Here is a 20,668-nt window from a genome sequence, read left to right as displayed (position 1 = left end):
AAAATCACTGGAACAAGTACTGTAAAGAAAAGAGAAACTTGTGTCACCTGCACTGATAAATCCTCTTTTCTCCATTGACTTGGCTGTGGTCAGTCAGTACTAAACTGCATCATTGTTTACCTAGTTACGTTTGGCATGTGAACAGTCACCCCAAAATGGATGCAAGTATGGAAAACATAGTGCTGCAAGGATAGGCTTGGATTAAATTCACTCCTTGTGTGGGTTTAGCCAACAAAAATAATTAGTGACCTGTTAATGTTTTATAACAAAAGAATGTTTGTAGCGTGTGCCCCTCAAATTCCTTTCTTCAGCACATTATTCCTGTTGCTACACGTTTTTGGGGCAGCTGTTTTGCCACAATACAGGTGAAACATATCCATATACATATAGATACACAAAAAGAATATACATATATTCTTCAGAGCACCAACTTTTTCAGGGATTTTTTTGGGGGAGGGGTGGGGAAGGGCAGATGGTGGGTGTTTTGATTTGGGTTATTTTTTAATATGCTTCTGATCTATGTGGCTGTAAAGAAAAGTATCTGATAATTTCACATTAAAATTCCATTTTTAAGCCCGACGGCAGGTAGAAGCAGAAGTTTTAAAGGATTAGCTTGCATTTTGTTTCTTTAGGATCTTTTTAAAATTGTAAATTGATCTTTAAGTTGTAAATTGTTCAGGTAGTTGGTACAAGTTACAGGCAGGAATATGTAGTGCCTAGAGGATGCAGGTTTATTTTGAATTGAAGTAGGACATACAGATATCAATGCTTGTCTCTAGATGCTCCCTCAATCCACACTGGTCTGGCAGTTGAGTTTATTGTTCTTATTGGTTCATTTTATACCTATTTTCAAATATTCTGAGATAAATCTTATTCAATCTGTATTATGTGGGACACAGTTTCTATACTAAAGCAAATCAAGACAGTCTTTTATTCACTCATTCAGAATTGCTTCCGAAACTAGGTGTTCACTCTTTCCATCTTGTTGTTCTCATAATATGTTCAGTACGTGAAAAATTTCCCAAATAAATTTTGTGAACCCTTTCTCAAAACAGTATTCTATTGGCATTAGTGTTTCTTGGGGTGGGGAGGGATCAAAGGTCAAACTGATTTCACTGGGAGAGGATTCTTTCTGTAAAAAAGGCAGATGCACTAAAACTTGCCCTTACTGAAGTATCAGCTGCTTGAAAATAATTTAACAAAATGGTGATGCAACTTCAGCTGTGTTGCTTAGAAATAGGTGTGGCATTTTATGGCTAACTTGCAGCAGATCAGTTTACTTTTAGAAGACTTACTGCTAATGAATTATGAAGGAAAGAATATCCTGTGTTTGCCAAAACCCCCCACTCTTCTGTCTTGGGGAAGGCAGAAAAATTTGGTAATCTTCACTCTTTTGGATGGTATGCTATGCATTTTCCCAAAAATGTGCAATTATAGCTGTGTCAGGACTCTGCCCTTTTGTGGACTGGAAGGTGCATTACAGATAAATTTTGTTCCTCAACCAGTTTCCAGAGACAGTATTGCAATTTTTGTTTGGAATATATCTTTTAAAAGATAAGAATCCTTCAACTAATGTCTTTTCTACAGCTTCTGTTTTCTTTCATAGCTGTAGTTCAGATGAGAATAATCCCCAAGAAAGTTTTTGGAGGCTTGAGAGTTTGAAAACACTTTCACACCAGCTGACTCCACGTTTCTTACTGAAGTTGCTTTTACTTGCACTTCTACAGCTAAAAATAAAATCTAGTGGATGAAGATGTGGGCCGCAAGCCACATTCTTCCCATTCCCTCATTTTTAAGTTCTGAGAGTATTGCTGAGAGGCATAACTGCTGCTACCACATTAATAAACTGTCCTCCAAAGGAAAAAGGAATTACATGAGCTTTGTAAGACTCTTAATGGAAGCAGTCCTCTGTAGAGTGAGAAATGGAACATGAGATATTGGAAAGTTGGGAAAATTTGTGGACCAAAATGATGTTATTGTGCCTTGAAACTCGTTTAAAAAAAGTAGAGCAATGGAAACAATTAAAAATTTAAGGATCTTGATTATTAATATATAGGTTCATATTCCCACTAGTATCAAAAGACTGTTTATTAAAAGGATTTCTTCGTCAGACTGATACAAAATTATCAAGCTTGTTTGCAACAAGGCACAGTAAACTCAAGATCTAGTTCACTTTAAAATGACCTGGAAGTTTCTGCTGAACACTTTCCCTGAATCTCTCTGCCCAACTATGGACGATCTGAAACTTTAATACCTTCCCTAGAGCTGTGCACAAACAGGTAAAATTTCCTAAGTTTTTCTCACCAAGATTTGAGTGCATATAGAGTGCTGGTATGTGCTATAAAGATACTTAGCTTGTTTTGCCCTATCTTTCCTTCTCTTGGGTCAGATTTTCATTTAAGGTTGGAGTGGGGTCTGTTTCTGGCAGCTAGTCTGACCTTCCTCCTGAAAGAGGCAGCCAACCTTACTTTTTCTTTACCAAACCTTCAGCTAATTGAATTGCAGGATAGATTTGGCTTATCTGGGAAAGTTTTAAGTCTTCAAGGCTTTGCTACGTTGTTTGTTTAGGAGGAGAAACTGAGTACAGTATTTCTATAGTGGAATATGAAGAATGTACATTTTGTTGAATGCAGGGAAAACTATCATGGTGTTTTTCTTTGTTTAATGTATTTCAAATCTGTCTTTCCAGTAAATTCTCAGTCATGCAGAACATTTTGTCTCTACAGGCTGCTCTTTCCTGTGGCTTTTCTTCCTTTCTCTGCTTATTGCCTCTCGTTCACAACTGCAGCCAGTCAATTCCTTTCAAAACTAGTCCATGATAAAGACAATCTTTTTTTTATTTTTTTGCCTCCTTTTAGCTTCAATAGTCAGTATATAAAGGGGATTTAATTGAAATAACTTGAAAGAAGAATGCTTAGCTTTCCCATCTGGGATAACCATGCCTGAAATAGGAGGTAAACCATAGCCTTAGTCTACAACAACAACTTTTAACATAAAATAATATTCAAGCTTGATTAGAACCTGCTGTTTGCTGTTGAAAATCCACAGCTCCATGAGTTATCCTAATGGTTAATTAGTCACAGTGTTAAATAAAAAAATTATTTGCAGTCTGAATTTGTTTAGCTTCAGTTATTTATGTCTGGATTTTATTGTCTTCTCTCTCATCAATGTCATTTGTACCCTCAAATCCATGTAATACAGTGGAGTGCATTGATTTTGTCTTGAATAAACTGTAGAATGCATTGAAATCTTGCTAAGAGGTGCACTTTCCAGTCCTTGGGCAATTTGTTCAGCTTTCTGCTGAACAAATTCTTCAGAGTCCTTTCTCTTGTGTGGACCTTGGGCAGAATGGAAGAACATTTTCAGGCTGGTGGATTGCTTTTCTACGTTCTGCTTTAATATCAGGGTTTTTCATTATTCTCAGAGTTGGATTATACTGTGAGTTTGTGTTTGGCTGATTCAATGGTAATTATTGCCAAGTGCTTAGAACGTAAGTATTTTGGTTGGTTTGGTTTTTTTTTTCAAGTACAGCATATTCAGGAACACAGACAAGCTGCAATGAAAACAATGAGAGTGTTAACTCTGCCTATCCACAGTTTGTAATGCCAAAATTTCAGTGTTATTGGAAAATATGTCCATTCTGAAAGAACTGTCAACAGATGTAGTGTGCCTTTTTTACAGAAAGGAAAATAAACTACACAAAAAGGAAGCTGCAATTGCATATATGAATATCTGTTAAATAATTAGTGAGTTATGTCTTCATTGTGGTTGTTTACTATTCTGAAAATAGTTAGGAAAGACCAAATACATTTATAATAAATTCGTTGCATGCCCCTGTTACAACACTTTAATTTCTGATTATGAAAGGAAAACCAGGCTGATTCTGATTTCAGTAGGAATTTGAGATGCTACCAGTTGAAAATAAAACTTTTTGCTCCATGTTGTTCTGTGTCAAATCTGTGAACCCCTTTGCGTCTTGCCATTTGCCATGTTTTATTAAATAGTTGCTTTTCAACTCTCATTTTTATTCTGTATCCTGGATTATCAGTAGTCTTTCCTTGTATGTTAGGTTCTGGGTAATTTTTCCTTTCTCTGTGGCATGTGTCTGTTACCTGTAATGCAGCTCCAGTTGGATTGTAGGTGGATTCTGGCAAGTGTAGCAGTGGGGTCTGTGGGCAGGGTCTCGTGCTGCAGTGGTTGGGGAGAGGACATTGTTACAGACTGCTTGAAAATTTTCAGTTCTTATTTATCAAAGGTAAATGGGCAACTGGTTTGGTGGTTGGGATTTTTTCCCTGTTTTGAGCTGTGGTGGTGTAGCTGTGGAAATTCTGCTTCTTTTTCCTGTTCCTGATGGATATTTAATTCTTATTATTGCATATAAACCCTTCAAACAGAACAACAAGGCAAAGAGCACAATGGTTTGGTGTGGGCATGTCCAAAGAGCACTGATCTGTCTTGTCAGTCTAGCTGAAGAAGGATTCCTGTTTGAAGCCTGCAGCTGGATTAGGACACCACTTACATTCCTTAGTGGTCAGCTGTGGGAGGGACTCTGGCGTAGCCTTTTCCTGTTAAAGGTTGTAATAACGCCAGCCCTGCTGTGGGGGGTAGAAAAAGGTTTGAAGTGTGGGAAGCTTTTTTCTGACTGGTTATTATGTTACACTTTCATAATGACGAAGTGCTGGAAGAAAGGTTGCAGGAGCAGTTAATAAAAATAGTGTGAAATTGGTGCTCTTAAGCTACTATTTATAGTGCCACATTGCTCATGACTTTAGTTTTTTATTATACTGCTTGTGTGAATCCTTGCACTTTAAAATGGAAAGCATTGATGGTTTCTTTCATTTTGTTTTGCCTGCTACTCGGCAATTTTGGTCTGTGTTTAAATTGTAAGAGAGAACACTTTGTTGTCTTTTTGCTTTAATCAAGCTCTGTGCCCTGTTAGAATCTTTGAGTGTCATTTAAGTGGCCAGAGTGGAAGCACTGTGTAGTCTGTGTTATGCTCCTGTTACATTATGTAACTTTATTTCAGTCTGGGTAGAAAGCAATTTAATATACGAAGTAAATAATTTTCACTGAAGATTTCCACAAGGTATGTATGTGAGTCCTACCATTTTGGCACTTTGTCATCTTCCAGGTAGAACGGAAACCCTGTAAACTTATTTCCTAAAGTGGTATTGTTTATTTCTTTCGATTTTCTGAAGAAGAGACTCAAATTGTTTGGGGATACATTTTCTGTTAGGAAAAGCAACAAAACCACTGACAGCAGCTTGTATCTACACAGGACACCTTTATGGTGTCCCTCAGAACTTGTCTGTAAATCTGCTGTTCATTGCAGATACATAGATTGCTTTATAACAAACTCTCGATTGCGGTTAACAAATGTCATCAATTTCTTAAGTCAGTAGGTGTATGAGAAGAAAAGGAATATTCCCCTTCCCTGTTGTTTTCTCTTTTTTTTTTTTTTGGTCATGAATATTTTAAGTGGAACTTTCAGTTGTTTTTCAAACTTTGCTAAAGATGGCCTTTTCCATCACCTATGCTATAAAGAATAAGCATGTCACCTTTTATGCTGAAGTTTCATGTGACAACTGTTGTATATTGTGCTGCACTCAGTAGATGTGTAGTAGTAGGTGTGCTTCTGCTTGTTTCTTTCTTGAGTTGTGGCTGTTTTCAAGTGAAGATGACTGCATTACTGTAACTGTTGCTTTGGGGATGCACAAAGGCTCTGCACCTATATTCAAGAAAGACACTAACTTTTCTAGGCCCTCCATTGCCTTTGAATCCAAGACACTATGTATTACAGGCCTGTGTGAGGAGTAACATCAGTTTTTAGAAACGATGTTTTTCAGGGTCTTAGACCTGTTATGTGACACTTCAAATGCATTAGGAAAAGAAAGTATAGAAATAAGGAAACTGTGGAATAAAAAAGCAATGGCAGTCATAACTTGCTTTAAAATACTCCTAGTTGGACAATTAGTCAGTTTTAGAGTACATAAGTTGTTATATATGATGTGTATATACAGAACTCTTTCTGCATATTTCAACCTTCCAGAGCAGAGCCTGTGTTGTCTGGGGTAGTCTGTCTTTAAGGACCTCTGATCTGTCATCTGCTTGCCTGAAGTTGAGTCAAATGTGGGTTTGCTAGGGGGTAAGGGGACTCTGAGGCTTTTCTTCTCTCCTTAGCTCTGTGTGCTGTAATCCAATTTCCATGGCATGTGTTTTGCAGAAACCCCACCTCTCCTCTGTCTGTCTCTCTCCATCTCTGGTTTTCCTTGTTAGGGTTATATTCAGCACTGGCTGCCAGCTCATGACTTCACGTCATTGGACATTTATGGATACCTAGACCAGAGAATCTCCTGTTTAAATTGAAATTGTGGCTTGCCCTGCTTTTCTGCATGCTATTAATAAAATATATAATGTTTGTCTGTTTCCCACATTAAGTATCTTCTTCCTGGTGCTTTCTCACTTCCGGAGAGGTCTTTGTCAAAGCTGTTTTGAAGGAAAGAGCACAACTGTGGTCATCAGAATATGTGCTTAATAGTCAATTAACATTTCCCCTTTGTGGGGTTAACTGCTCTAAATTGCATTTTATGTAATAATTCATTATCATACGAAAGGAAATAGGAAGTCTACATGGAACACAACTTAGAACAAAAAATTAGAGTTCTTATGAAGGTTATCTATAAAATACTGAAATAGGGAAATCATTATTTTTTTACCTTTAGGAATTAATGTCAGCTGTTGTAAGTACAGATTCTCTCAGGTATTAACAGTAGTTCTAGAATGTCTGGCAGGAAGAGAAAATGATTTAGGTTTGACTCCGGGACAAAACTGAGTTAATTTAGAATCGGGTATCCTATGAAGGAGCAGGGGCTTTACTGAATCGATCTGAATTGCTTTAAGCCTTTAGGTGTAATTGTCTCCTAGCCCCACCTCAACAGAGGTTTGTAATCCATCTACCAGTAATGAAGCCTTTGGTGCTTTCAAAATCTTTCCAGAATGGTTTAGTAAGGGGACTAAACTAGAGTTCAGTCTTATTTATGACAGAATGTGAAGTATGTTTTATTTTTAATACCTTGTGTCTTGGTCTTCTTGTGAGATGGAAGTAATGTGTAATAGTCATTTTTAAGACTTGATGGTGAAGTTGTTGTCTGAGAATATCCTATGCTCTTGTAATGCAAACTGTTTAATAGCAATAATTAATTAATTTGCCTATTTTGGTTTCGCAGCATCTTTGAGGATGAAAGCATGAAACTACGACAGCTGAAACTACAGAATCAGGTAAATGATAGTGCTGAAGCTAGTAGAAATAAGTATAGGAAATCAAACAGCCCTCTAGAGACTTGAGAAATGGGGGTGAAGTGCTAAAAATGGGTGGTTGAAAGAACTTTGAAGATTTTCATAGTTTTTGTTAGTTCAAGTCAACCTTGCCATGGCTTGTAGACTTGGTGTGTTCGATAAATTTATTTTTCATATGTTCTCTTATTCCATTGGGATTGAGTCGCTAGAGTGCAGGAATAAATCAATAGACAGGAAGACTGCAGGCAATTACCCATTTTAGGCATCAAAGGAACAGTTTCACCAACCTATAGAATGATCTCTTTAACACTCTTGTTGAGAAGGATTTCCAGCCTCTTTCGACCTCTTTTTGTTTCCTACAATGAAAATATTTACAGCCAAGCATGGGTCAATTATTAGGCTATAGGTCTCAGTTTTTGAGATGCTGTTTGCTGGATGCTTGTATTACCATGTTCTTCAAAGCAATAAAGTATCCATCCTTAATATTTTTTTCTCTGTGAAATTTCAAATGCTTATAAATAGATTAGAAAATATGAGACTGTTACGATTCTCTAGCTGGCCATTTCACATGGACCACAGATCACTGTCTTGCATTTAACTCATCTTGTTCAAATTATAGTTTTTAGGAAGGCGCTTTCTCAGCTGACAATCTTTAAATCCAGACACAGCAGTCTTCAGGGAACTGTTGCAGTGGGTAATAAACCTCTTTACAAGAACTTGGGCATTATTTGTAGTCCGAGTTTGTCAAGCTCGGACTTCAGACACTAAATTTAATACCAACATTATCTGGGTCTATAGGCACTTACCTAAAACACTTCAGAGTCAAGAGGTAAAATTTGTCTTTGGCTATATATGTGGAAGATAGGATAGTCCTTTATCTGTAGACTAGAAAGTGACACTTGTTTAGAAACAAACAAACAAACAATTTATTAAAAAATAGAATTAATTCAAATAATTTATAAAAGAGCACTTAGTGTCAAATGCCATTTGGTAAGAAGTTCCAAAATTAAGGGTGGTCTGACTGCTTGGTGACGAACCTCAGGGTCCGTTTCAGGACTGGTCTTGGGTCATAGGCTGGTAATAATCACTGTCTCCTAGTGCTGGGTACTGCAATCAGTGTTTGCTTAGTGTCAGGCCTTGCGATGGGGATGCATGGCTATTCCTCCAAAATAAAACCTCTGGGCTGGGTGGAATTCCCTCAGAGCAGCTGTCAGTTGCATCGTGAAGAGGTCAGTTTGAATAATTAGTTCCCTTTTGCTAATTTGTTTCCATCTTTCTTGGATATGGTTGAGATTGCAATCATCTGCAAAAGCAACAGCTAGAAAATTTCACTAAATATATTTTAACACCCTGCCCTTTGCAAATGAGATTTGTTGAGAAGTGCTAACAGTATCTAATTTAGGATTTTATAATTAGGTGTGAATATTAACTTTTAAAGTCTACTTTTACATGAATAGTACTGTGCCTTCTGAAGAAACAGAGGTCAATAAGAAATCACTACCAAATATGGACTTGCTGCTGGTTGTAGCTGATGCCCTGCTTGATTAATTAGTCATAAACATTTATAGGAAATGGAATCTAAAAAAATGCAAAATGTTTTAATCCAGCAGGATCATGTATAGAATCTCTGGTCATACACAGAATCTGTAGTAAGCCATAGCAGAGACATGCCTGTGCATCCATCTTTATGATGGGTTTGGAAACACTGTAATTGCAGTAAAATATTATTTATAATAGTGCATGACATCAAGATCCATCTGTGGGCCAGCTGTGCCTGCCAGGATGCTTTTTTCTCGTGGACTACTGCCTTTTCCTTGAGGCAAGAGCATGTGGTTGCTCAGGCAGTGCTTATTTCCTCATTAGTGGAAGATTTTTGAGTCTTCTGAGGCATCTGCAGCTCCGAGTGCAATGCTGCCATCTCGCTGTGCAGGGAGAGCACGAAGCCTGGCGTGTCTCTGAATGCACCTGGTGTGGTGCGTTACTCTTGGCGTGGAGTTGCACTGATGCCACCGTCACTGGCATCGTCACTGCTGCCCCAGCATGAGCTCAGGGGCAGCTGGAAGAGGAGAGGATGCTCCCTTGGAACAGCTAGGATCCATCCTGCATGGCCTACTAGGGTTAGGACTATACCAACTAATAAATAGCGCAGGATTGCACCGTCAAAGCTGGAGTGGTTGGAACTTTGCTGTGTATCATCTTCCTGCCATCACAGCTGGAGAAAGAGAACACTAAACTAAGTTTGTCTTAGTAGTCCACTAGATATTCTCATCTGATTTTTTGAAAGCTCATTTGAACAGGAGCTTTGTGATCCTCTAGTCATCCTATATTCTGATGTTACGGTTTTCTGTGGTGTTTCTGGAAGTATTTAATGTGTGGAGTTCACAAAATCCTGAACAAATCACGATAATTAGTATCTGTTGCTTATTTAATGGATTGTGTGTTCTGTTCATGAATTATCTACATTTTATGTAGTAATATTACATGAATTTTTACTGTAACACAGAGCTGGAGGAAAAAGCTAATTAGTAGACAAAATGAAACAAAAATCCGTTTCCTTTTTCTACTTCCTTAGTGGAATATGGCCGGGAATACATGGTACTGAAGGGCAGGCTGCTCTGCCACCGTATGGAGAGAAAATGAACTACTATTTGCTGTCCTGCAGTGGACTTGCAGATATTTTTTGCATCTCAGTAAGCAAAGTAGTAAAGAGAAGCCTTTTAAAGAAAAATTAAATTACTATCAAGTTTTGTCACTTTGGTTATCCTGAGGTCCTTTCAAGAAAGGAAGAATTTCAGTCACATCTACCAGCAGTACACTTTATGTTTTAATATAAGCTGATCCTATTGGATTGGTTTGATGTAACACAATGTATGATAATAATAATTAAAATTTAGGCTGGTGAGCAGTGAAATGTTTTAAAAAAACATATCTAATAGAATAATCCACTAAATAATGATTGAAATTATTATATCCTATGTTGATCCCAAACTCAGTTTTGCATTCTAACAGTAGCTGTATATTTATCTTATTTTCTTACTGCCTTTAGGGTATGTCTGTTTTGCTGGTTTTAGTTTTTTTGTTTTGCTGTTGTTAGGGGTTTTTTGTTGTTTTGTTTTTTGGGGTTTTTTTTTCTTTTTTCTTGCCTATTTGTCAAGTAGAGAAGCCTTGACAACAATTTTTCTCAAATCCTTATTCTAAGTATAATGTTTTGATTCTTGTTTTTCCTCTCTCTTTTGGAGAATTATAAACTTATCGTGACATTTTTTTGCTTTTCCTCAGCATTAATTAAAAAAATAAATAAGCAACACAAACCAATATAAATTCTTCTGAAAGGTTTGACTACCTTCCTAGAAAACACATTCGTAATTAGCAACTTCTAAGAATTTAAATTTACTGCTTATTTTTATTTTCTTATTCTAGACCAGTATGATAATCTCTTTGGAATTCTATGTAATTTTTGCTCTGCAGGATAATCCTTGCAAATAATTCTGCAATAGCACACACTACCTGTATTGCAGTCCATTCTTCGAAGGGTAATTCTGAATTTAAATAGAGAAAGTAATTTTGTTTCAAGTTTTTTGTTGTGTTTGTTTGTTTGATTGTGTGTTGGATTTGAGGTTTTGTTTGGGTTTTGGGTGGTTGGGTTTTTGTTTTTTTTTTTTTTCTTTTAGATAAGTAAAAAAAAAAAACCAGAATAAAGAATCAAGGGCTGAGTTGTGTTGGAATTCCTTGGGGAGAGGTTGCCTGAGAAACTAATCTCACTTGAGATAAAAAGACTAATAGGAGAGGAAAGAGCCAACAAGAGAAAAAGAATAATGGGAGAGGAAAGGGCTCCTAAGATGTCTATGTCTCAAGTGGATTGAATTGTTGGTACTGATGAATTGTTTGTCTGGTGGGTGCATTGAGACTGAAAATAATTTGATGGAGAAATGGTTTCTGTCATCAAAAACAACTTTCAGGGGTGTTCAGGTACCTAAGCAGCAGTCATGGATAAACTGCATCTACTGTAAGGAGCTTGCACATTGTTTGTGTAATGGTGCAGAATATTAGAATATGATTTTTCCTTCTGCATCATCTTTGTTTTTAAGGACTAAGCATGTCTGTCTTTAAAATGGCACCATGCTCCTTTTTGCCCTGATTTAAGTCTAGAAGTTGTTTCTATTCTCATTGAGTAAGAAATCATAAATATCAAATGTATATGTATCTTGGAGAAGTAATGTTTTATTTTTTAGCATTTGGACTTACCAGTCTTTCCTTTCAGTCCTGAATTATATGGAAAAATTTTGCAAGATAGATGAAATTTGGTTTTAGTGGATCGTTCTTGTTATAATTACTGTTACTTATTTGTCTCTCCCCTTTAAGTCTTATCTCTCAGCATTGATTTCTGGGAGCTATTTGTTTTAAGTTCTCCCTATAAAATGATAGCTTTTGAGACAAAAACCTTTTCCTTTGCAAGTCCTGACTGTTTCATACTGGATTTGGATGACTTTGTCTATTTGTGTTAAGGACTGCTGCAGTTTAGACTGGGTGAAGGGATTTAACTGGTAGTCTCAAGACAGGTCAGAAAATAAGTAGGTGTCCATGTCAAGCTCTCATGGAGAATCAAAGGCAGTATTTTGCTCCAAAACCATGGTGATATCTGCGTCTAGGATTTTTGTAAGAAATTGCAAGAATATTTCAGGTTTATTTGAGATTCTGATCAGGGACGTGTCATTGCCAATGGCTGAGGCATGGATTCTGACTCTCTAGGTGTGGTTACCCATCTGTTTCCTGCTTTTTTTTATTCCACAGAGAGCCCTTCTAGAGAAGAAGCAGAGGAAGAAACGTCTTGATCCGCTGATGGTACAGCCAAATCCTGAGGCCAAGCTGCGTAGGTCAAAGCCCAAAGGGTGCGAGGAGCAGACTCCTTTAGTAGAAACTCCTACCCCTGTCCACAGTGATGTTGTTTTACATGGTAAATAATCAACCTGATTGCAACAATGTTCCCCAAAATCCCAGTGCATGCATTATGCCACAGATGAGCACCTACGTTGCTGTGGTAGGGGTCAAGTGATAAGATTGATTTCATACCTTTTTTTATGCAGAAGTTGAACTGTAGTACAGTATGGTTGAGCAATACTAGACTGCAAAAGCAAGCAAAAATCTCACCTTGATTTTTGTGACAGCTGGAAATCCTCACGTGCCCTTGAGTAATCTCTTCCTTGGGTTAGGCTAGAAGAACTGCAGAAATGGGCTGGGAACTTCTATAAAGGTAGAGATATATGAATCCAAAGTAAGAAAATCTTCTGAAGGTGTAAGATAAAGAAAAGAAAAGAATTCAATAGTGATTGCTTGTACTTTTCCTTATGGTGTCATGGCATACTCCATCTCAAGATTGCATATGACTGAATGATAAACAAGCACTATGTTAGGTTCTTGATGGTTTTTACTTCACCTGTTGTTTTCTGTGGGCTTCATTGAGACAACTGAAACATGACAAACAAGCTATAGTGGTCCACAAAGTGAAAAGCACAAAGTGCTATTAGGGCCAAAGGCAGTAACTTGGTGGCCTCAAAACATTACACTAAAATAGTGACCATTCTTTTAGAAGTGAAAAGAAATGCAGTAGGGAGAGCCTTAAGACTCCCATGTCACAAGGAGATAAAAAGAGCAGCAATGAAATCCTTACATTCCAGTGGAAGTGTCAGGATGTTGTTTATGAGAGCCAGCATCCCATCAGTCTATCAAGAAAGTAATGGGAAACATTCTAAGGCTTTGAGATGCGTGCTATTGCAGGGTGTTATAATACAAGCATTGTACTGATAGCAAATTAATAGGCTCAGTAGAATTTTAAACCCCCAAACAAATGGCTATTATCTGGTTTGAAGATCACATTTGGAACTATGTTGTCCCTTCTCTCTTGAATATTTTTCTTTTTCACCAGATGCCTTTCGGGATCATAGGAAGGAAAGTGGTGATGTTTATGGTAGCATTTATGTGTTTAAAATCAGGTATAAGAAAGCTTCTGTTAAAAGACACTTTCAAGTCAGGAAGAGAATGAGAGATAAGATTGGTATAACTTGTAAGGTAGAAGTCTTCAGTAATACTCAAACGAAAGCTTAACTGCTCACTCACTACCTTCCATAGTTCTGAGGCTTCCTCACTGCAAACAAATCCTGTTAATAAGTGATAACAGCAGTAAACCTGTCAGAAATACAATGCCTAGATAAAGCAGTAAAGTTTTAAGAAGGAAAACAGTGGGAAAACAAGAAATCCAAAGCTGGATTGTGTGCTACATATTAAAGAGTTATGCCAGACCCTGACATCAAGATGCCTCCACCAGTTGGAAGGTGTGGTACACAGCTGTGTTCAATGGTTTAAAAATGGACATTTCATTCTAACCAAAAGATAGGGGGTTTTTTCTGTCTACGGCTATAGATGCTTTTATCGAATTGATTTGTGATGCTCACTGTAGAGTACCCACTGGCACAGGACCGAACAAACAAGAAGAAGGGAAAAAAAATAAGGGAGATGCCTGTAAATAAATTGAAAACTATCAATGTGCATGACAAATATAACTTGTTTTAATTGCTTAAGCCCTTGTAGAAAGGTAGACACGATCACTATATTTAAATAGGGAGAAACTGATAACTGATACGTTTAAAGTAATAGGCAGTCTGTACCAGAGTCAGGTCTGATTCCTCCCAAGCCTTCTGACAAAAACTGAACAAGTGTATTTCAGTACTTTAAAGGGATTCTAGAGGAAGGGAAGATGAAAAGAGCCACCATCCTGGGATGTATCTTTGGCCATGAAAAGCAGACTTTAGAATTCTGTTTCATTTTGGTCTGCAGGCATTGATGGACCAGCTGCTTTCCTGAAATCGGAAGTGCAGGATTTGGGGACCAAGCTCCAAACTCTGTCTGCTGGATCTACCAAACCAGAAGACAATGCAGATAAGGAAAATGAGGGAGAGGCTGCAACAGACACAGCAGGCAAACCAGATCTGCAAGAAATATTACAGAAACGAGGTAAGAGTTAATAATGGGCAAATATCTTTTTTGGCGCTCTTCTTTTATAACTTTATTTCAGTGTCATTAAAAAATGAGGAATCATGAAATAAATGTCTGCAGGATATCACTTTTAAAAGAGCTAGTAGATTCTACTGCATGTGGAAGTGCAGAGCTGCAGTTCCTTTTCCTGATATTATTCGAACCATACCAGGTATATTTTAAGGGTTTCTCAATGTGCTGTATAATTTCTGGTCTTTCCAAGGAAATTGCTGACAAAATGATATACCACATTTTGGTAAAGTTTGGGGTATTTTTATTCCAGATATGTTATATCTTGGTAAAATGCTTGAATATTTTCACAACAGCAGGACCCTTCAGTAAATGCCATGATTTAACTCTTCAGGAGACTAACAGGAAAGGTGTTTTTTTCTGAGTCAGAGGCTGTCACAATCAGCAGTTTTTGAGTTATATATTCAATAGTTATATCCCATTGAGTAATTTCCTAGTGGAGTGTCAAGCTCTGTCTGCCAAGTATCTTAAGTTGCTGACAGTACTACAGGAAACCTCTTTTTGTTGCATGCAGCCTAAGCATTTTGCAGCAAAATAATGGTTAGTGTTTAATTTAGTATACAGCTTGTTTTTGTTTTGCAGAGCTTGTCTCCCAGAATGTTTCCAGTACACTGCATGTATTGAGGTACTATCACATACAGAGGTATTCTTATCCAGTTGTCAGATGCCACAGCTGCTTACCTACAGATAGCAACATTACACAAGAGTTAGAAAAGGAAACAGGAGAGAATATCCAGTAACTTCAGGGGAAATTAGTGGAGGTAGAATATAAACAGTGAATTTTGAAATTGGCTGGAGTACTAGGGGTCAACGCCTTTCCTCTTCCTAAACGTCCTTTGGGAAGTTTACTGACAGGTTGTTAAGACTGGATTTTTCTGTTTTATCTGAGACTTCCATCAGTGCCCCTTCTCTGCAGTGCCATTTCAGAGCATTGTTATAATATTTGTTCTCAGAAAATGATTCTGTTTAGCAGGCTGACTGTGTTCATTTTCTGTAATGCTTTATGTACATTTCCTTTCTACAGCCAAATTAAATAAAAGAATCACAGAAAAAATCTCAGAATCACAGAATCATTTTGGTTGGAAAAGACCTTTGAGGTCATCGAGTCCAACGTATGACCTAGCACCACCTTGTCACCTAGACAATGGCACTGAGTGCCACATCCAGTCTTTCCTTAAACACCTCCAGGGACGGTGGCTCCATCACTTCCCTGGGAAGCCCTTCCTAATGCCCAATCACCCTTTCTGTGAAGAACTTCTTCCTAATGTCCAATTGATGATGCAGTTCCAAGTGGAAGGACACACCAAACAGTGATGTGTACAGAGGCTCTTTATAAATGTTTTTATGCAGTTATTTTAGTTATATACCCACAGTCATCTCTACATGGCTATGCTTAGGTTAAAATTAAAGACGTCCTGAAACTTCTCAGTCTGTGCTTCAGTTTTAGTACTCAAGTCGTTATTAGTATTTATGGACCTGAGTTTTTGGTGCTGATGTAAGAGCAGGAAGGGCTCTTACTGCAAAATTGGCATATTCTGTTTCAGTGTGCGTGAGACTAAGGGGTAATGGTAAAGGATGTAAACTCTAGAGAGTCCAACTTACAGGATAGGTGTCAGCATATTGATCTGGATTTCCTTTTATTGTTGTTCTTAAGACACGGAGGACTTTTTTGCATAAAAATAGGCAAAATTAATTCAATGACAACATAAACTAAGCAATATGTTTACGTCATGGAATATCATGTAAAATCCATATTAATAAAGGCCTGACAGCTGCTTGATCATCTACACAGTGACTGATGCAAAATATCAGTACGAATTTGAATTACAAGGCTCAGGAAGAGATATAGCACATGAAGAAAATCAGCAGTTGAAATAACAGCAATTGAGTGTGAATAGGTATTCAAGAGTCATATATGAATTAGTGATGCCATGAACTCATGACACCTTCTTTCAGAGATTATGTTTGATCTTGTGTTCTGACAGGAATTTCAGGCAGTTTGAATTTTGATGAGGAGGACACAGAAGAGGAAGAAGCTAGTAAGAGACCAGTATCTCATTCACCATACCCTGAATCTGAGAGGCCTAGTTCTGCATCCAGCGAGAAGTCTTTTGCAGTAAGTGTCTTGAAATCCATTTCTTATAAGCACTAGGCACACGCTTGATTTTAGTGCTAAGCCCTGGAGCACTGGCTTAAAATATAGTAGCTGCAAGTACAGTAGCCAGCAGTATTATTCCCTGAGAGCAGAGGGAAGGTCAAGATTGTCAGGTTATCTGACTGAAGGGACATTGAGTTAAACATAAAGACATAGCAATGATCAAAGGAACAATTGTGGGTGGAAGATCCTAAGGAGCCTAATCAGTGAATAGGGGAACACAGTGAGTCAGCACTATTACCCTTAAAGGAGACAGACTGGGCCATTGTCTCTGCACAATTCACCAGAATGACTCAGAGAAGCTCTGAAATGCCATGCAAATATAGGAGGGATTTCTTCCTGAAGATTTATAGCATTTATTGTGGGATGCAAAGGGGAACAGAATTTTTGGAATGGAACAGAGAGTGATGGGATTGGACAAACTTTATGTGGGATGTTTGAGGGAAGGAATTTAAGAGGGAAAAGAAAGGTATCAAGGTGGATCAGGGAGTAATAAGTGTGGAAAGACAGGGATTAAAGGGGGTAAAAGGCATCAGATATGTGTCAACAACTGGAAAACAGTATGATTATCTGCCCAAGCCTTGTGCCGTGATTACTTCAGCATGTCCCACTCTCTTCTGAAACTCCACTTGTAACTGTTTCTCGTGTGAACGTGTTTTGTGTGTGTGTGAGATACACATACATATATACATACATACGTTGACAAATTATGTGCTGGACTAGTCAGTGAGTTGGAAGAGACCAGCATCAGGAAGACCTAGGGTCTGAGCTAGACCAAATAAAGGCCGTGGGGTTTGAGCATGGGTGCTGGACACCCTTCAAAGTCCATGCTGTGGGAAAGACCTGTCTGAGTGTATTTGTGAAGGGACTGTATGTATGTTGCTCTGCACTAGTAGGGGAGTAGTGTAGGACGTCTGGGTGTCAGCTTCTTGGGACACTAGGCTGTGGGTGCAAACTGCTGGAGATACAGGGTGGTGGGTGCTGAAGGGGGGGAAGGGGTGAGACCCTCTAGTGAATTTCTAATCTATGTATGTGTGTCTGTGCTATTCACTCAGGTTTCCTACTGGCTGTAGCTATTAATGGGGATAAACCTGCAACTTCATCTCGAAGGCCCAGTCAAAGAGGAATCTCTTGGGTGCTACAATTCACAGAATACAGCTACCTCTAAGAAAAAATTACTTTAATGACCTGTACCAGATTTCCATTAGAATGCTAATTCCTTTGATGACCCTATCCTGACTGTACACATTGTTCTAAGGCTGTTCCAACATTTAGTTGATATGGTTCCACCAGCAGCTTACTCCATCTCTGCTACTGTTCTGAACCAACATAATCTCAGCACTCATTTCAGTCACAAAATCCCAGCCTGTCTTACTGCAGCATCCATCAGTCCTGCTTTATCATACTGTTTTATTTTCCACAGCATTTGAAGTTCTAACAGCAAAGAGGTTGTTTGCTTAAAATATTTTCAGCATCTCATCCTATTTCCCCCTTTCTAATAAATCACTCATGTCTGCTTAATGGGTACTTTTTCTCTTTTCCCCTTGGAGACCCTTGTCTTTCTTCAGAGTAAAACCTTCAGCTGCTTTCTTCTGAGGAAACACAGGTGGTATCTTGTTTAGCCTTCCTTTCCCCAGTATCTTCTGCAGACATGGTATCTTATGTTTCAACAAACCAGTATTTTCTTGTGGAATACCAGACTCTAATCTAATATTAATTTGCTAATATGATGCTTCTTCCCACAGGAAACAGGTGCTTCCTGTAGTCCATCCCCTCAGGCAGAAGCACAGCTGGGAGAAGTAGAGAACTTGGAGGATTTTGCCTTGCGCCCTGCACCCCGTGGAATTAGTGTCAAGTGTCGAATCACTAGAGATAAAAAGGGAATGGACCGGGGGCTCTTCCCTACTTACTACATGCATCTGGAAAGGGATGACAACAAAAAGGTATTGGAAGCAGCACACATTATCTTGGCTATTGTATGCCTACCACAGAATATTTTTGGTGCAAGGGAGAGCTTCTGGTAAGAAACCAGTAGCTGAGGAGATGCATCAATGCAGATGAGGACGGCTTATATTTGGCCAAGGTACTAAGGAGGGAATTAGCATGTAATTAGCATTGTATTATGGTTTGAAAGTCATAATGCAGTGAAAGATTAAATTGAAAAAGTATGAAAATGTTAAATGTCAAAAAAGAGGAGGAAGACTCAGTTGCTCCAGAAGAAAAGGAGGTGAGACTAGAACAGACAGTTGCATTAAATATAGACTGCCAAGTGAGCTGGTGGAGGGATAAGATTTCAGGCTGGCCGCTTTGGAAGAGAACAAAATTGTGGAGACAGTAATATTAACACAGAACAAAGAAGGGAATGCAAATGGGAAATGGAGAGATAAACAGTTTGGATAGCAATGCCTCTGCATTCTTACAAAGTACAGTCTTGATCAAAGTTTTGTATTTTCAGACATTCCTTCTTGCGGGGAGAAAAAGAAAGAAGAGCAAAACATCCAATTACCTCATATCAGTTGACCCAACTGATTTATCTCGGAAAGGGGAAAGTTTCATTGGAAAACTCAGGTGAGAACCATAGATTAAAACTATAGACAGTTGAGATAGGCTTTTAATTTTAATTGAGTTGTGGTTATGACTTGCAATCTGTTATAAATTCAGAGAGAACGAACTTAGGTTGTTCTGCTCAATGTAATCTCTGTTCACTTGGGTTGGCAGCCTTCTTCAGCATTACCATGGACTGTGGCAACTCAGAGAAGAAATTGTCTAGGTGCTTTTCTGGGATAGGTTACAGGCTCACCATGGGCACGTCATGGAAGCTCCTTACTGAGCTGGCAACAGGAAGATTCAGATGGCAGGACACCCGTGGTTTTGCTGTGCTGTACAAATACCTTCAGAAGATGACAAAACTTTCTACTGATGCCTCTCTTTCTGTGTTTTTCCATAAACTGACATTAGGTCAAACCTCATGGGAACCAAATTTACAGTCTATGACCATGGAGTTAACCCAGTCAAGGCACAAAGTCTAGTGGAAAAGGCTCATACAAGACAGGAGCTTGCAGCTATTTGTTATGTAAGTACTGCCTCTCCCTTTTTGCCCCTTTCTTTGTGCCTGGTTACCGAGGAAACACAGCTTGCAAAATCGTGCTGCTGCCAGCCTCCTCCACTTAACTTTGGAACCAAGTGACCAATTTCAACCAGATACAACGAGGGGCAGAGGGCTCACAGATAAATTCTTACAAGTTTAATGAAAAAAAAAAAAAATCAAAGCCAGGAGTGGGAGAAACACCCAAACTAACATCCTTATGACCTTCTTATCTGACCTATTCAGTGTGTGGCCAGTCAGCACATCATTTACATGGAGCCAGCCACAGCAGGAACTGCCTTGTGCCCAGCTGGTATCTGGTAGACCCTGAGAAGGAACTGGGAAGACCCTGTGAAGCAGAATTAGTTTTTGGAGAACCAAAAGCATTTTGAGGGATAGGAGGGAGTTGGCATTATTTCAGTAGCAGCTTGTTGGTGGTAAGGATGTGGTTCCAAGGTAAATTGTGATTCACTAGCTCTGTTTTAGAGACTTCTGCTCTTGTGAATCACCTCAGTATAGGATTCAGAGTGAGGAAGCACTTGTGGATACTATAGAATTACATGAGAGTTCTCATGTCACATTGTTTCATATTCCAGTCCTACAGTTTGAGTAAAATTTGAGGTTCTCTACAAAGCAATGGCTGTCAAGTGGAAGGAGTTTTACTTTACTCACAGGTATGGTAATGGAAGCTTAAAGCTGCAGTAGCCTACTGGAGCAGCATCTCAATTTTTTTGCTTTTGCTCTTGATCTTAATGGCACTTGGGAAAAAATTGATGTGATAATTCCAGTACTAGCCTGTTTATAGAAGTATCACTAGATATTTTCTTTGTACATAGTATTCTTCAGTTTCCTACCTAGCTGGACACAGCAAGGCGTTAGAATAGCATAGCCAGTTAATATAAAGTCAGCTTTTCAGAATTCTGAACTTTTACCTACAAAGAGTTTGTAGAGTTTAAATATTAATAAAATCAGTACCCTCATTCTTATACATGTCCCTAGATTTTTTTGAAGTGAAGTAATAGAAGTTGCAGCTCCAAAGACCTTTGTCTGTGTCTGCAAAATGCATTTATGTG

At 38.4% G+C, this 20,668-nt stretch overlaps 1 protein-coding gene across 1 annotated transcript in view; it reads left to right on the top strand.

Annotated features, from left to right (window-relative positions):
• The window catches only part of TULP3 (TUB like protein 3), a 32,419-nt gene that overhangs the window by 6,089 nt on the left and 5,662 nt on the right, over positions 1 to 20,668 (top strand). The window contains exons 2-8 of the mRNA XM_048294760.1: positions 7,227 to 7,278; positions 12,088 to 12,250; positions 14,128 to 14,304; positions 16,341 to 16,471; positions 18,256 to 18,453; positions 18,966 to 19,078; positions 19,469 to 19,583. Of these exons, the coding sequence (XP_048150717.1) occupies positions 7,227 to 7,278; positions 12,088 to 12,250; positions 14,128 to 14,304; positions 16,341 to 16,471; positions 18,256 to 18,453; positions 18,966 to 19,078; positions 19,469 to 19,583 (949 nt within the window). The remainder of the gene's footprint in view (positions 1 to 7,226; positions 7,279 to 12,087; positions 12,251 to 14,127; positions 14,305 to 16,340; positions 16,472 to 18,255; positions 18,454 to 18,965; positions 19,079 to 19,468; positions 19,584 to 20,668) is intronic.

Source organism: Corvus hawaiiensis, chromosome 2 (genome assembly GCF_020740725.1).
Source record: "Corvus hawaiiensis isolate bCorHaw1 chromosome 2, bCorHaw1.pri.cur, whole genome shotgun sequence".
In the NCBI taxonomy this organism is placed as follows: domain Eukaryota; kingdom Metazoa; phylum Chordata; class Aves; order Passeriformes; family Corvidae; genus Corvus; species Corvus hawaiiensis.
Note: the sequence above shows the minus strand (reverse complement) of the source record. Positions and strands in the feature narration are given on the sequence as shown.